Here is a 16,907-nt window from a genome sequence, read left to right as displayed (position 1 = left end):
CTTGCTCACCTGTGGCCGGCCCGTTAGCCTGTCCAAAGTACCCTGGGGGCGGCATGGGTGGCATAACCAGGTTGAAGGGGATGGGAATGTTCATGGCGGCCATGTGGCTGGGGCCAGCACTGATCATGCCAAGCTGGTCATGGGTCTGGAAGTACATGTTCGAGGGCCGGCCTGCAAGACAGGGTGGGTGGCGAGTTCCCCACTGTGTATAGGTGAGCCTGCTGCCCGCCCCCGTCAGCTACTCTGCCCACAGTGGGATATTTATCCCATTCTATCACTGCTCTGCTTGCAATTCTTGGGATGTCCCCACAGAAGAGCCACTTGTGAAAATTATGTTATTCCCTTCTCAACCTGCTAGAGGATGGTGCCCAGGAAACCATCTTTTCTCCCAGGGGATTCTGAGAACCACCATCACAGGGACCTGAGAAAGTGAGAACTACCACACAGTATTTCAAATAAAAACGGTTCTTTTTGTGCCAATTACATGTTCATACCAAAATGCAAGAGAACCACACACACCAAAATGCAAGCGAACATCTTAAGCTCCACAGACAACTGTATCAGCTGAAGGCAAAGGCCCCCCTGGTGCCAGGACCAGATAGCATGGCCTGGATTGGTCCCTGGGGACTCATGGAAGGAGCAGGGGCCTTGGACACCCTCTGCTACACAGAGAGTCACTGGATGTGATGAGAGGTTTGTTGTTAGGGAACATAATCCCCAGTCTGAGCCCAGAAGCCAGGGGAATGTGGGGTCAAAGAAAAGTGGCTGCCAAGACAACATGTGAGAAGAGGAGCTAGGGTACACCTGACCTCAGGATGGACCTCCAGGACATGAGGGGATGAAGCCCATAGTAAAACATGGGCAAGTGGAAATTGGCAGAGTGCCTGGACACGGTGGTCATCCTCCCTGGGCACTGGGGTGGGGAAGGGTCCCTGTAGGCAGAGATCTGGGGGATACACAGGAATCATCTACAGACTAGCACAAGCAGGAGGTGTACCAGGTAGCCAGGTCAGACTCAACCTTAGGACATACAGACTCCACACCAGAGACAAGAATGTGCACCCAACTCTGATTTCTGACAGAGCAAGTGGAGGCTACAGGAAGGAGGCAAAACCTGAAATGAGGATGCAGGCCACCTGGAGGAACTGCAGGTATGACTTCCCATTAAAAAAGGGAGCACAGGGCAGGTGGGATGGGCACAGGGCACTGGGGCAAATAGAGCTGTTACTTAAAAACATCTTGTTTTTGCCCTAGCCAGGTGGCTCAATTGGTTAGAGCACTATCCCGATACATCAGGTTGCAGGTTTGATCTTGTCAGGAAACACACAAGAATCGATCAATGGTGGCACCGTGGATAGAACGTTGACTTGGGACACTGAGGCCCCAAGTTCAAAACTCTAAGGTTATCTATCAGCTTGAGCACGAGATCATCAACATGATCCCAAGGTCGCTGGCTTGAGCAAGTGGTCACTGGCTCAGCTGGAGCCCCCCTCCCACCCTTGTCGAAGCATGTAAGAGAAGAAATCAATGAAAAACTAAAATGATACAATTATGAGTTGATGCTTCTCATCTCTCTCCCTCTAAAAACAAACAACTAGCGAATGCATGAAAAGATGGAACACCAAATTGATATTTCTCTCTCTCCCCTCTTCCTCATTCTCTAAAACCAATTAAAAAAATAAATAAAAAGCTTTTAAAAATAGAAAAAAATCTAGTTTTTAGAAACTGCCAAAGATCAACTCTGATCTCAGATGAGAAAGCTAAGAAGGAACTTGTTGCCAGGCAGGTTTCTGTGGACATACACAATGCAAGCGTGGGAAGGGTCAACATCCCCAGTGTTGGCCTGGGCCCCCAGAGGACTTACCCTGGCTACTCCGATCATAGACAGATCCTGGGATAATGGCCTCCCGAGCGTCATACATGGCTGTGGTCATGAAGCGGGCGCCCTGCAGGGGATTTGGGTAAGTCAGGAATCCCATCCCTTTCAATGACCTGGCCTTTGATGCTCAACATTTGATCTCTGACTTCAATTCAAACAGCACTGTATCCCTCAGCCCCCAAAGCACCCCTGGATTCACAGGTTTCCTAACTGTGTCTGACTCCTAGACACCCTCAGGACTTAGCATCCAATACATCCCCAGCCCTCAGGACACTGGTGTGGCAAGCCAGCACGCATTGCTCTTCTTCACACATGGGCATGCACACACTTGCCAAAGGCCATACTGGCCATTGCTTACTGCCAGATGACAAATGTGGTGGGCTTGGGGAAAAAGGGATCCTGACCCAAATGCCATCAGCTGGGGGGCTCACAGGATTAATGGTGTTGACCAGCTTCCGAGGCTTGCTGAACTGCATGAGGCTCTCCCGCAGGTTGTTCAGGGGCCCCTCCACCAGCACCTTCTGCTCCTTATAGTAATTCAGCAGGTGGTTCCACAGCGGCTGCTTGGACAGGGCCTTGGGGTTGCCCACAATGATGACCCCATATCTGCAAAGCAGCAGGCACAAAGGGCATGGTGTTTAGGGCCGCATGGCAAGCGAACACCATGCAGAACATCTGAGGCCAAACAAATTCAAAACCTTAAGTTTAAAGTCCTTGGGGGCCACCCTTAGCTTCTCTGCCCAGAGGCCTGGCCTGCCCATGATGACCAGCACTGAACACCACTATGCAAGCTGTTGACACTGCACTCAAGTTTATTTGGTAGTGAAGTTTTCTAGGGGCTCAGATAACAAAACACCCTTGCAGGTAGGTTAGCTCAGAGACCAGTTTCCTTGTTGAAGCCCCAAGTTGGCCTCCAGAGCTGCCTTGGGGACCTGAAAGTTGGGGCACGTAACTCCATGCCTTTGCCTAGGCCTAGCTTCTGTGGACAGTTACCCTCACCCAGCTCTGTCAGGGACATGCCTCCATGCTGGCCACCTAACAACAGTGTGCCACAGGAAGAGGGTAGCCATGAAAACAAAGTGCTCTGAGTGGGGAATGAACTGACGTGGGAACATGAGCCCAAGCGCTACCTTGTTCTCTAGGACCTTCTGCTGTTACTACTATCTCACAACGGTGACATCTCAGAGCCAAAAAGGAGACAGGATCAAAACATTAGACTTGTAAGTTCAACAACCTGACAGAGACAAGCCTCCGCCCCACCACTGGGTTTGAATCTCAGGTCAGAAGGGCTCTAACTGACACTGTCCATAAGACAGAGGCCAAAGAAAAGTGTCAGGACACAAAACAACGACAACTCACAGGTGAACCCTTCTTTCTAAGTTGCTGCTATACCCTTGGACCTCAAGCATTGGTGAAGCCCCCTCTTGTGCCCTGTGTCCCCAGCAAAGTTGCAGCAGGGGTGCAAGAACTATTAACGAGAGGACCTGTGAGAACCCTCCCAGAGCCAGTCCCTGAGGAAAAGTCCCTCTGAAGAACCCTAAGGCAGGACAGTGGCAACTGCCAACTGCAAGCCCAGACAGGACTCAGCCCTTGTACCTTGCTCGGGTCAAGGCCACATTAAGCCGCCTGGGGTCGTTTAAGAACCCAATGCCTTGGTGTTCGTTGGCCCGCACACAGGAGAGTATGATGAAGTCCTTCTCGCGCCCTTGGAATGCATCCACGCTGGCGATCTCCACCTCCTGCAGGGACACATGGCCATGGCCAGCCAACAGGCCACCCTCAATGACGCATAGGTGCATGAAGCATGTCCAAATGCACCACTGAGTCCTACCCAGAAGCCCCGAGCCCCTCCTGCTCTCCTGGGCTTCCCACTTCAGTTGTCTTTTTAACCTTAGTAATTTGTTTCCCAATAGTTAAAGCATACTTGGTCATCAGAAAACCCCAGACTGTTCTCAAGTTAACAAAACAAAGACCACGTGTCAATGTCAGAGCCATGACTTTGCATTCTAGTTCATTTCCCTTAGTCCTACACCCTCACTACAGATATACCTGGACATTTACCCAGGTGTGAAAAGCGTTCTCACAACTACAAAACAACCACTACAGCATAAGCCATAAATCTACTGGTCAGCCCTGAAGCCTTTTCAAGTTTAACTCTGGAAAGTATCCTGAAAAAAACTTTTTTTTAATATAATAAAGTTTATTGATTTTAGCTGGAGAGGAAAAAAGTGGGGGCAGACAGAGAGAGAGAAAGAGCGCACAACAGACAGGAACATCAATCTATTCCTGTCTGTGCCCAGATCGGGTATTGAACCAGCAACCTCTGTGCTTTGGGCTGATGTTCTTACCAACCGAGCTATCCAGACAGGGCGAGAAAAAGTTTTAGGCATGAATCTTAGCCCGTATTTCTGACCCTTAAGACAGTCTTGACGTGCAAGACTTGGGCAGAAAGGATGGTAACATTCAAATGCAAACCTCCCTGGCCAGGCAGTCAAGGTCAACCTGGAGGTGGAGACAGAATGCACACCTGGTAGAGTTTGGTGTGCAGAGAACCACTGAACTGCATATACTGCACCAGGTAGGAGCGCTGGCCCTCATAAGGTGTGATGATGCCAATCTGGTCCGGCTTAGCACCTGCCTTCAGCAGCTTCGTGGTGATCTTCTCCACATTTGCAGCCTCCGTCCTAAGGAAACCAGGTGTTCAGTTCCTGGGATGTACCTGTGGGCTCCTGAGACCCGAGGCTACGGGAGGTGCAGGGGCAGCTATGCTCTCAGCAGAGCCACCCTGTCCTGGACCGAGGGAGTCACAGAGGACAGAAAAAGCTTACCACACGTGGGCACAAAAATGAGCTGCTAAACATAAAAGTCATACTGAAAAGCGAAATGAGAACATGCTGTGGGCTGAGGAACCTGAACAGAATTGAGTGAGGAGGAGGGCAGTTTCAGACCAGCATCACATAACAACAACTTAGCCAAGCTGCCACCAAAGCCAGATACCACACTGGGCAAACCTCTGCTCACCTGTTCAGGTAGGAGGTACCCGAGCTGGCGATCTCCTCCTGGCCCTGGGTCACATAGAAGAACATTGGCTTATCAGGTTGAGGCCACTGGAAGTCAAACCCCTTCTTCACTCGATCCGCTGTCATTGGGGGAAGGAAGAGAGGCAACACTTCCCGTCAGAAAAGAGAAATAAAGCTAGAGAACACCTGAATGGATCCCCTACCCAAGCAACAAGGACTGAGTGAAGCTGTGCACACAACATTTGGCACAGAGCTGCTCACTCCCTGGATAGGTCTCACTGGTCAGTGCTTTCTACAGCTAGTTTAAGAAATCTCAGCCCACACCCATGAAGACATTCTCCTGTTTCCTTCCAGAAGCTTGACTACTGTTGAGGACCCAGAAGCCCCTACAACCAGCTTTTGTGAATGACAACACTGAGCAACCCATCCTGTCACAGATCAGGCTAGAGGAACTGCACCCAACCAGCAGATCAGTGTGAAGAAACTGGTATCTTTGGATTGCAAAAGCCTGATGTTGATGTGCAAAAACACATGGAATGATGCTCTCCATGTCAAGCTGAAAGTGAGGTCAAGTTCATCTCTACTGTTTAAGTGAGGACAGAGGCCAACTGGTGAGTGCAGTGGCCCATTAGCCCAGAGGCTGCTGGTAAATGTTTAACATCCACTAAGGTTGGAGCTGGTCTGTAGCACCTGCCAATTTCTGTCACAGTTGTCGAAATACCTGGTGCCACTGTGTCTGAGGTCTACCACTGCCCTGAATAGAAGGGGAGAGGTGTCAGTCACCTCAAGGCGGATGGGGCTCCTGGGGACGAGTCAGGTGCTGGTTACATAGGGGTGTTCAATTAGTAAAAACTCACTAAGATCAACACTTCAAATCTGGGTGATCACACTTCAATAAAGAATTTTGCCTGACCTGTAGTGGCACAGTAGATAAAGTACTGACCTGGAATGCTGTAGTCACTGGTTCGAAACCCCAGGCTTGCCTAGTCAAGGCACATATGAGGACCAACTACGAGTTGGTTTCCCACTCCACCCCCATTTCTCTCTCTAAATAAATAAATTAAAAGTGAGAGGAAAAGAGATAGTGAGGCAAACTTCTGCATGTGCCCCAAAAGGGATCCACCCAGCAACCCCATCTTGGGCCAATGCTCAAGTACCGAGCTATTATTAGCACCTGAGGTTATTATGCTTTTGACTGAGCTATTCTGAGCCTGGAGCCTCACTCAAACCAATTGGGCCAATGGCTGCGGGAGAGGAAGAGGGAAGGCGGGGGAGAGGGGTAGGGGGAGTGGAGAAGCAGATGGTCACTTCTCCTTTGTGCCATGACCAGGAATCGAACCCAGGACGTTCATATGCTGGGCCCACACTCCACCCACTTAGCCACCCACCAGGGCCAATAAAATCTTTCTCTTTTTTTTGTATTTTTTTCTGAAGTTGGAAACCGGGAGGAAGGCAGGCAGGCAGACTCCCGCATGCGCCTGACTGGAATCCACCTGGCATGCCCACCAGGGGGCGATGCTCTGCCCATCTGGGGCGTTGCTCTGTTGCAACCAGAGCCATTCTAGCACCTGAGGCAGAGGCCACAGAGCCATCCTCAGCGCCCGGGCAAACTTTGCTCCAACAGAGCCTCAGCTGCGGGAGGGGAAGAGAGAGACAGAGAAGAAGGAGAGGGGGAGGGGTGGGTGAAGCAGATGGGTGCTTCTCCTGTGTGCCCTGGCCGGGAATCGAACCCGGGACTCCTGCACGCCAGGCTGACGCTCTACCACTGAGCCAACCGGCCAGGACCAATAAAATCTTAGAACATACTCATTAGGTGCTGTCATTATCAAGGCATTGATGCCACAGCAATGAACCACCACCACTCCCTGAACTAGGGCTAAGCAGCAGTTTTCCAATCAGTGCCAACCATGTCAGAGAATCACAATAAGCTCTTCATGGCCTGGCCTTTCCTGACCCCATCATTCGATGGACTAGTAGCATTCTAAGTATCATGGTGATGACAGTTGTGCTAGCAACTCTCAGGACCTCATTGCACAGCAACTGTGTGGCCCTGAATGAGCATGCTGTCAGCCTCCTCATCTATGCAGTGGGGCTAGACAAGGCTGACATGGTGGCTGCTGACATTAATACCACACTAAGTCAGTGGTTCTCAAAGTGTGCACCAGGGCACACTGATGCACCCTAGATTTCCAGGTGCGCCTTATGGTATTCCAGAGAAATATGTGACTGTTGGAGACCAAAAACCAACAGGGTTTTTAGAGTTTAGATTTTTGGGGGACAGAGGTGTGGGGAGTTGGCTGTAAGCTGACAGTCTGCCCAACCCCTCACCTCACTTGCCTGATTAGGTTGCAAAAGGCTGTTAAGCTGTGGTGCTGGCTTGTTTACACTACCCCCCATGTTCCCCGGAAAGACTGGAGGCAAGTTTCTTCTATCCTTTGTTTGGTGTAAAGTTAAGATGATATGTATGGTGAGGGTTTTGGATTGATGATTAAAATTGATGGAATTGTCTCTTGAAGCATTTTGGATTTCTATAAAAGAATATGTCGCAATATCTAAAAAAGCTTTGAACATTTTACTATAATTTCCAACATCCTATTTATGTGAATTAGCATTTTCTACCCTCAACACAAGAGTAAAAAGAGAGAAATTCTTCAATGTATTCATGAGGAAATAAGAGTTTTCCTTTCAAGCATATGCCCAAACATTGAAGAAATCACTAGGACACATCAGGCTCATGGTTCTCATACCACAAGAATAAAAAAACTTAACACATTCACGCCAGGACCTGCCGAATTTACTAAATCTTACTAAGAATGTATCTATATAGGGGAGATATATTCGGTGGGACACTTGAATCTATGTAAACACAAATTAAAATAATAAAAAAAGAATATTTGCATGTATATAAGAAAATAATGTATCTACATAAAAAGATACCTTTTTAAAATTTTTTTAACCCCTTTCTTATGAATTCTAAAAAGCATAACTCAAAAAATGTAACATAGAAATGTTTTAATGTCAGAATAAATTTAATTTTGTTGTATTTATTTCACTTAATTACCATAAAAGCACTCTTGGACTTTATATATTTTTTCTTCAATATTTGACTTAATTATTATAATATATTTCTCAGAAATCTGTATATAGTGCGCCTACAATTATTTATAGGATTTTATTTTTATTATTTTTTCATTTTTGGATTTTTCTAAAGCTGGAAACAGGGAGGCAGTCAGACAGACTCCCACATGCGCCCGACTGGAATCCACCTGGCATGCCCACCAGGGGGCGATGCTCTGCCCATCTGGGGCGTTGCTCTGTTGCATCCAGAGTCATTCTAGCGCCTGAGGCAGAGGCCATGGAGCCATCCTCAGCGCCCAGGCCAACTTTGCTCCAATGGAGCCTTGGCTGTGGGAGGGGGAGAGAGAGAGAGAGAGAGAGAGGAAGGAGAGGGGGAGGGGTGGAGAAGCAGATGGGTGCTTCTCCTGTGTGCCCTGGCCGGGAATCAAACAAACCTGGGACTCCTGCACGCCAGGCCAATGCTCTACCACTGAGCCAACCGGTCAGGGCCTATTTATAGGATTTTAAATACGCCCCGACTTCAAAAAGTTTGAGAACCACTGCACTAAGTCATCAGTTCTCCAATGCTGGTCTCACGGCCCTTTTACACTCGAAACAGTTGACAAGTTGTAATACAGTGTGTCCGTAAAGTCATGGTGCACTTTTGACCGGTCACAGGAAAGCAACAGAAGATGATAGAAATGTGAAATCTGCACCAAACAAAAGGAAAACCCTCCCAGTTTCTGTAGGGTGATGTGGTAGCATGTGCACATGTGCAAATGATGATGTAACACCGTGTATACAGTGGAGCAGTCCATGGCCATGCCAGTCAAGATGTGGACGGTACAGAAAAAAGTTCAGTGTGTTCTGTGGCTCTCTAAATTCGAATCCGTGACCAAAGTGCAACGTGAATATCAGCGTGTTTATAACAAAGTACCACCACATAGGAATAACATTACTCGGTGGGATAAGCAGTTGAAGGAAACCGGCAGTTTGGTGGAGAAACCCCGTCCTGGTAGGCCATCAGTCAGTGACAAGTCTGTAGAGGCTATATGGGATAGCTACCTAAGGAGCCCTATAAAATCTGTGCAGGAGCCCGCATCGAACTGCACTGAATAGGTATGAAACTGGGAGGGTTTTCCTATTATTTGGTGCAGATTTCATATTTCTATTGTCTTTTGTTGCTTTCCTGTGACTGGTCAAAAGTGCACTATGACTTCACAGACACACTGTAGTTACTGTTTCTGTGGGTCACACCTGATATTTACTGTACTTTAAAACCTAAGTATCTATGGAATCTATTACTTCATTTAAAGGTAATGACCTGTGGTGGCGCAGTGGATGAAGCATTGACCTGGAATGCTGAGGCTGCCGGTTTGAAACGCTGGGTTTGCCTGATTAAGGCACATATAACAAGCAACTATAAGTTGATGCTTCCTGCTCCTCCCCCTCTTTCTCTCACAAGTCAATAAATAATATCTTTTAAAATAATAAAATTAAAAGGCTCATTACAATACAAAAAGAAAAATATGATAAACCTATTACATTTTTTTTTTTTGTATTTTTCTGAAGCCGGAAACAGGGAGAGACAGTCAGACAGACTCCCGCATGCGCCAGACTGGGATCCACCCAGCATGCCCACCAGGGGCGATGCTCCGCCCACCAGGGGGCGACGCCCTGCCCCTCCGGGGCTTCACTCTGCCCCCAATCAGAGCCACTCTAGCGCCTGGGGCAGAGGCCAAGGAGCCATCCCCAGCGCCAGGGCCATCTTTGCTCCAATGGAGCCTCGGCTGCAGGAGGGGAAGAGAGAGACAGAGAGGAAGGGGGGGGGTGGAGAAGCAAATGGGCGCTTCTCCTATGTGCCCTGGCCCGGAATTGAACCCAGGTCCCCCGCACGCCAGGCCGACGCTCTACCGCTGAGCCAACCGGCCAGGGCCTACATTTTTTTTTTTAAGTGAGAGAAAGGGTGAGAGACAGACTCCTGCATGCACCCTGGCCATGATCCACCTGACAACCCTGTCTGGGGCCAATGCCCAAGTACTGAGCTATTTTTAGTGCCAGAGACAGACACGCTTGGACCAAATGAGCTATCCTCAGGGCCCAGAAACATGCCTGAACCAATTAAGCCACTGGCTGTGTAAAGAGAAGAGGGAGAAAAGACGGAGAAGTAGCGGGTGGAGAGAAACAAATGGTCACTTCTTCTGTGTGCCCTGACCAGAAACAAACCCAGGACGTCCATACACCGGGCCTATGCTCTATCCACTGAGCCACTGGCCAGGGCCTACATATTAATTTTAGAATGTATCTTTTTAATAAACAGTGACTTGTGCAATTCACTATGTGACCTGGCTCATTGGGATCTGCTCCTGCATATGGTCTCCCATGAGCCAGTGACATGTTTTATAGCCTTTCCACTGTGGGATTCAACTGATTCTCCACCAAAGCTGGATGGGAGGCCCCCTGCAGGTCTGTGATGAAAGCCTTCCTACTCTGCCCTGTGCTTGGGACAGCTTTTGACCCCAGTTACTTTGCAATTACCCTCGCTGGCCACTGGGATAGAAAGTACCCACTGACTCCCCTCACAGACACTCTCATCACCTCAGCCTCATCAGAAAAACAACTCAGCATTGGAAACAGTCTATTAGCTCATGCTAGGGGACATGAATGTTCTAAAATACAAAATTTTTTTTTTTTTTTGTATTTTTCTGAAGCTGGAAACGGGGAGAGACAGTCAGACAGACTCCCGCATGCGCCCGACCAGGATCCACCCGGTACGCCCACCAGGGGGCGATGCTCTGCCCCTCCGGGGCGTCGCTCTGTTGCGACCAGAGCCACTCTAGCGCCTGGGGCAGAGGCCAAGGAGCCATCCCCAGCACCCGGGCCATCCTTGCTCCAATGGAGCCTCGCTGCGGGAGGGAAAGAGACAGAGAGGAAGGAGAGGGGGAGGGGTGGAGAAGCAGATGGGCGCCTCTCCTGTGTGCCCTGGCCAGGATTCGAACCCGGGACCTCTGCACACCAGGCTGACACTCTACCATTGAGCCAACCGGCCAGGGCCTACAAATTTTTGTTGAGTCCTTAGATTTTATCACTAGTAACAAACACACTGCTAGTTGTTTTCTATGAAGCCACAAGCTTGCTTTGTTTTCAGGAAAACACTTGCCAAATATCCCCCAATCCGAACAACCAGTGTATCTCATTCAAGCACCTTGCATACCCACCAGTGTCACAAGAATATGCACTTAAGGTGCTGCCTGCCATGAGCATGTGGCAGTGATGACACACAGCAGTCTGGTGGCATCTAGACTCATGCTGAGGTCCCCCCCAGCCCCCGCTTGCACTACCAGTACAAGAGCCAGTACAGCAAAAGGCACATGCCATCTTTGTGTCACTTGCCTCCTGTCCTGTGGACCCTAGGGCATGGGCCCTGAGAACTAGCCATCCCACACTCGAGTGGACATGCTGTACTGCTAACCATCATGTCTCTCTGAGGTGCCACCCCACACAAATGGTTGCTAGGTAAAGCCACTCAGGAAGAAGTGACTGCAGGTTTCGTATACCCCTCCCACCCCCTGCCAAGTATTACCTGCAGTGACACCGTTCTGCAGAGAGCCTTCGTAGAAGATGTTGGATGGGAAGGCACTGAGCGCAGGGTGCATCCGATACTGGACTTGCAGGCGGATTGGACGAATGCCCAGCACCACCAGGCGCTCGAACAGCGACTGAGACAGCCCAGCCTTGGCCGCCTTCTTGCACATCACCACGGGGCCCAGCTGGCAGTGGTCACCCACAAGGATCAGCTGTGGCGAAAGGCCACACCCAGTTGAGAGGCTCAAGCAAGAAGCAGGTGGGACATCCACTCTTCAAAAGGCTAAGGGGCCCAGGGTCCACATAATCACCCAGCCACATGAATTTCAATGGTAAAATATTGACTGGGCATGGAAAAACTGCCCACCAGGGGTGAAACACACTCACACTTGCATTCAGGACCCACAAAGAGATGCTCTCAAAGACCCCCTTTAAAGGGTTCACCATGCATTCCTGAGCTCTGCCAGGGCATCACACAGCTTCACAGGGTGTTAAAACACACACACACACACCCAAACCTCCAGCACTAAGAATTACACAGCACTGGAACAAGAGAGAATGCATACCAGTTTCCAAACAAGACTACTATGAAAGTGGCATGGCCCACCTGCTTGGCTCCGAGAACCACAGGGACCATGCACTCTGGCTCAGTAGCCTGGGTGCTCTCGTCAATTAGAATGGAGCGGAACTGCATCTTGGCGAGCCTGGGGTCCCCTGCACCCACACACGTGCAGCAGATGACGTCTGCATTCTGGAAAAGAGAGGGTGTAAGCATCAGGGCACCTGTAACAATACATGTTACCAGACCCTGAAGGGTGGGTGGGCAGGCAGACAGGATAAGACAGGATACTACTCTGGTCCCTGCTCTCCCAACAACCACAAAAACAAGCTGTCTCTCCCTGACTGTATTCACTTTCCAGGCTGCAGTGGCAAAAACTTCTGAGATCTTAAGTGGTGGGACCTTACAAGAGAAAGCCTCTGAGTGGGAAACAGGTTCTGGGCTGGGATCCACTTTTGGTTGGTTTGCCATGAAACCACAGGCCCAGCCCTGGGGTGCAGACAAGTATCCCAAGCTCTCAGTAGCAGGGAAGCCAGCAGGGAGTAGAACCTACCCAAAAATCAGGTCTGTGTGATCTCAGAGAAGGCAAATAAAGTAGGGTATCTAAGCTCCACCAAAACCAAGTAACAACCTGACTAAAGGTGCCATCATATGCCCAAATGCCCCGAGGCCCAGGCCCTCACCATGAGCAGCTCCCTTTCAGCTGTGCGCTTCAGGGCTCGGTACCGCTTCTCATCAGCAGACGACAGCTCCCCAGTCTCGTCCTTCAGCTGCTGCAGTTTCTGGAGCTCTGGCATGCTGGAAGCACAGGGGCACATCAGTCAGTGGGCATGGAGAACTATGCACCAGGAATGTTCAGAGGAAACCCCTTCACTTGTGGCCAGGTACCCGACACCCACCTGTCCATGTTCCTGATCTGGTTGTGCAAGGCCAGGAATGACACCGGAGAGTCGATAGCCTCACGGCTCTTAGCACAGAGCCGCACAACTTTCAGACCAGTCTGGTGGATCTTCTCAGTCAGCTGATCCACAGCTATGTTACTTGGAGCACAGACAAGCACAGGCCTTCAACATAAAGGGAATGAATAAATGTCTCAGTGCTCATCTAGAAGAGATTCATAAAATCTAAGTAACAAGACTCTTGTTTTGAATCAAAGGCAGTGCAGACAGTTCAAACGTAAGTCTAAAGCCAGGGATAACACAATGCAGAAGCTTCCTGTCCTCACCTGGTTTTCACTCTATTGGTGCAAAACACTGCTAATAACAGTCCTGCAGCCTCACCCTTCCCTCTCCTCATGGTGAAGACTTGCCAGCACAGCACAGACCACCTAGGCAAACTGACCAGTGCTGCCTTTAAAAGAAGCAGGCTAGCTTCTTAAAAGCAACCCAAGGCCTGATCTAATACAAACAATATAAAATGCAGCAAGCAGGAAACCCTCTCAAGATGTTCCGCAGTCAGGCCTGCTGACCCCTACCCGTTGCCCTGCCGAGCCAGGTGGTAAACAATGGTGGCCGAGGTCACTGTCTTCCCTGTTCCTGGTGGTCCCTGGATCAGGCTCAGTGGTCTCTGCAGCACAGTCTTTACGGCATAAACCTTGAGATACAAGTGGCCATTAGGGGTGCAGATGCCCTGGGCCCTCTCCCCAGCAGCAATTTGGGCTAGACCCTGACCACCCCTAGGACAATAAGAACCTGAGAGTGGTTGAGGTCTGGCAGCCCCTGTGCTGTGAAGCGCTTGGGCAGCTGGCACTTGATGATCACATCCTCCACCTCATGGCCGAGCAGTTTGTGGTAGATATAGCCCGAAACAGAGGTCTCGTCCACAGCAAAGGTCTTTAGCGCACTCTGCATCCTAAGGGGAAGTGACAGGTTGGCCATGTGCTCATGTGGGTTGGTGGTAAGCCCCATCCTCAAGAAGGGAGACTATCCAGAGCTGGAGGCCGAGGCAGACGCACCTGTCGAATGAGGTGGACTTCCACACAAAATCCACCTGGAAGTTATGCGTCACCTCCACAGGTGCGCCCACGCTGCTCCGCAGCTCAATAGCAATCTCATCACCATAATCTGCGAAACTGAGTTAAGGTTCACCTCACTGTAACCTTTCCAAGGAACCCTCATTTGGTTACTGAGAAGACAGATCCCCCCTCCCTTTGTGCCAAAAAGTGTCAACACAGCCAGTGAGACCCACGTTCTCAGTGACACATTCTGTCCATAGTGTTTGGGTCCCCTGCAGCCAGCAAACCCCCAACTACCCTGTGAGCCTTGGGGTGTCACCCAGGATGCTGGGATGGATTGACCACATCTAGAATGCAGGTTCTGGCTGTGAGCTTCAGAGAGCCCTGAGGCACAGATCTCAAAGCAGCCTAGCTCCAGGCAAATCAATGCTTCTAGTTTTATACAAATGAAGAAAGGGCTCAGTGGCTTGAAACAAACATGACTCCAGCCGTGGACCCAGGAACCAGTCTCCACAGTGACCCACACACAGGTATCCTGTACTAGCTGTTCTTCACACAAAGGATACTATCAGGGACCTTGATGACGTGGCCAATCCCTTTCCACAGGGGTGCCAGGTCCCCTTTGTACCGCAGGCATATCTCATCCCCCTGCATGAGCCGCATGTCTTTCAGGAAAAAAATAGCAAGAAAGTCAGTGTTTTCAACATGTGCCTAGGCTACCACCATGAAGAGTTTAAATTAAGAGACACTTTACAAGGGCAAAACTAGGAATTTTATGCTACGTGTGATCACAAATATTTTAAAACTTAAAATCACCTCTTAACCAAATTATGACTAAATCCTCATTACCAGAGTCAGTCTTGGGTAAAGTGAAGTAGGCGATTCTCTTCTTGTTAAGGCCCAGGTCCCACCTGACTGTGATGTTATCTTGAGTCTGAGCACATGGAAAATAAGAACCCTGTTAGCCTACAACAGATACGGCCTGGACTCCTGTGTCTAGGTACCCAGAGGTGTGTGCCCTACAGCAACTTCATGAGCCACAATGCTGGGGTGCGGCAGGCAGAACCCAACAGCCTGAAACACCAACAAGGACACTGCTAGGAGAGAAGCCATTAGAACCCCCAGAGCCTGCACAAGATGACCAGGTTCATGTGACACCAGCTCTCAAGGGTCTTCAGAGGGAGGAGAGAAGAAAACTGACAACTGAGGACATGGCTCAGGAGCCCCAGGGCTCAGGCTTGGGCTCCCTAGACATCATCTTTGTGAGACCAGCACAAGGAGTGCCCTCCACGTGTCAAAGCTCCTTGAGTCTGATGTGTGAGGCTACAAACAAAGGCTAACAACCCAACTGTGAGGGGCCCTGGCCAGTTGGCTCAGTAGTCGAGCACTGGCCCGGTATGTGGATGTCCCAGGTTCAATTCCTGGTCAGGGCACACAGGAGAAGCACCCATCTGCTTCTCCACCCCTCCCCCTTTCGTTTCTCTCTATCTCTCTTTTCCCTCCTACACCATGGCTTGATTGGAGTAATTTGGCCCCAAGCGCTGAGGATGGGTCCATGGCCTCACCTGAAGCGCTAAGAAGACCTCGGTTGCCGAGCAACAGAGCAATGCCACAGATGGGCAGAACATTGCCCCCTAGTGAGCTTGCCAGGTGGATCCCAGTTGGGGCACATGTGTAAGTCTTTTTCTCTGCCTCCCTTCCTTTCACTGAATAAAATAAAATACCCAACTGTGAGGAACTTGTGTTGGATTTATAATAAGCTAACACTCAAGACACTGTCTTGCTGAGTGGCAGGGTACCTGCTCTTGATCCACAGCACTGTCTCTCTAGGCCCTGGACTAAGGCCCATAACAGCACTGGCAACCTATAGGAAAAATCACCCTCTTGCACACACCACATCACCTGTGACTCTTTCAGCTTCTTGTCATAGTCAGCCTCCAGCTTGACCAGAGGCCCAAATATGTTCTGGTACTGGTAGGCATCCTCATACCGCAGGAGCACGTGCTGTGGCTCCTCATCCACCCCGGGCTTCTCTAGGTCCTCCAAGGTGGCAGATGGATTCTCCTAGAAGACAAGAACGATACCAAATTCAACTCCAGTTTCCCGTGTATGAAATCAACTATATGCAAGCGCACCAGTCACCAGAGAGACAGGGGCACACCCATCACTTCTCAGAACGAGCCAATGTTGAGCTGACACAGAGAAAGGCACCAGCTGTCAATGGTATAGACCAGGGGTCGGGAACCTTTTTGGCTGAGAAAGCCATGAACGCCACATATTTTAAAATGTAATTCCATGAGAGCCATACAATGACCCGTGTATGTTACGCATTATCCAATAAAAATTTGGTGTTGTCCCTGAGGACAGCTGTGATTAGCTCCAGCCACCCACAACCATGAACATGAGCAGTAGGAAATGGATTGTAATACATGAGCATGTTTTATATTTTTAACGTTATTATTTATTTTTATTTTTATTTTTTTAGAGAAACGGATAGATAGGGACAGACAGGAACAGAGAGAGATGAGAAGCATCAATCATCAGTTTTTCGTTGCAACATCTTAGTTGTTCATTGATTGCTTTCTCATGTGCCTTGACCCATGGGCCTTCAGCAGACCGAGTAACCCCTTGCTCAAGCCAGCAACCTTGGTCCAAGCTGGTGAGCTTTTTTTTTTTTTTGCTCAAACCAGATGAGCCCGCGCTCAAGCTGGCGACCTCAGGGTCTTGAACCTGGGTCCTCTGCATCCCAGTCCTACGCTCTATCAACTGCGCCACCTCCTGGTCAGGCAACGTTATTATTTTTTTATTAAAGATTTGTCTGCAAGCCAGATGCAGCCATCAAAAGAGCTACAT

The 16,907-nt window shown here is 49.6% G+C and overlaps 1 protein-coding gene across 2 annotated transcripts in view; it reads right to left on the bottom strand.

The window, feature by feature from the left end:
- Nucleotides 1–16,907, bottom strand: part of UPF1 (UPF1 RNA helicase and ATPase) — a 44,647-nt gene that overhangs the window by 3,008 nt on the left and 24,732 nt on the right. The window contains exons 6-21 of one of the 2 annotated variants that reach the window (XM_066350346.1): nucleotides 15,957–16,118; nucleotides 14,871–14,988; nucleotides 14,621–14,719; nucleotides 14,055–14,163; nucleotides 13,792–13,951; nucleotides 13,575–13,693; nucleotides 13,000–13,164; nucleotides 12,784–12,898; nucleotides 12,149–12,292; nucleotides 11,540–11,753; nucleotides 4,901–5,018; nucleotides 4,407–4,563; nucleotides 3,476–3,618; nucleotides 2,311–2,485; nucleotides 1,865–1,946; nucleotides 10–171 (exon numbers count right to left, since the gene is read on the bottom strand). In XM_066350346.1, the coding sequence (XP_066206443.1) occupies nucleotides 10–171; nucleotides 1,865–1,946; nucleotides 2,311–2,485; nucleotides 3,476–3,618; nucleotides 4,407–4,563; nucleotides 4,901–5,018; nucleotides 11,540–11,753; nucleotides 12,149–12,292; nucleotides 12,784–12,898; nucleotides 13,000–13,164; nucleotides 13,575–13,693; nucleotides 13,792–13,951; nucleotides 14,055–14,163; nucleotides 14,621–14,719; nucleotides 14,871–14,988; nucleotides 15,957–16,118 (2,242 nt within the window). The remainder of the gene's footprint in view (nucleotides 1–9; nucleotides 172–1,864; nucleotides 1,947–2,310; nucleotides 2,486–3,475; nucleotides 3,619–4,406; nucleotides 4,564–4,900; nucleotides 5,019–11,539; nucleotides 11,754–12,148; nucleotides 12,293–12,783; nucleotides 12,899–12,999; nucleotides 13,165–13,574; nucleotides 13,694–13,791; nucleotides 13,952–14,054; nucleotides 14,164–14,620; nucleotides 14,720–14,870; nucleotides 14,989–15,956; nucleotides 16,119–16,907) is intronic. The other variant, XM_066350349.1, reaches the window with a different exon arrangement.

This window comes from Saccopteryx leptura, chromosome 1, assembly GCF_036850995.1.
Source record: "Saccopteryx leptura isolate mSacLep1 chromosome 1, mSacLep1_pri_phased_curated, whole genome shotgun sequence".
In the NCBI taxonomy this organism is placed as follows: domain Eukaryota; kingdom Metazoa; phylum Chordata; class Mammalia; order Chiroptera; family Emballonuridae; genus Saccopteryx; species Saccopteryx leptura.
The sequence above is the reverse complement of the archived record's forward strand: the minus strand, read 5'-3'. Positions and strand labels throughout refer to the sequence as shown.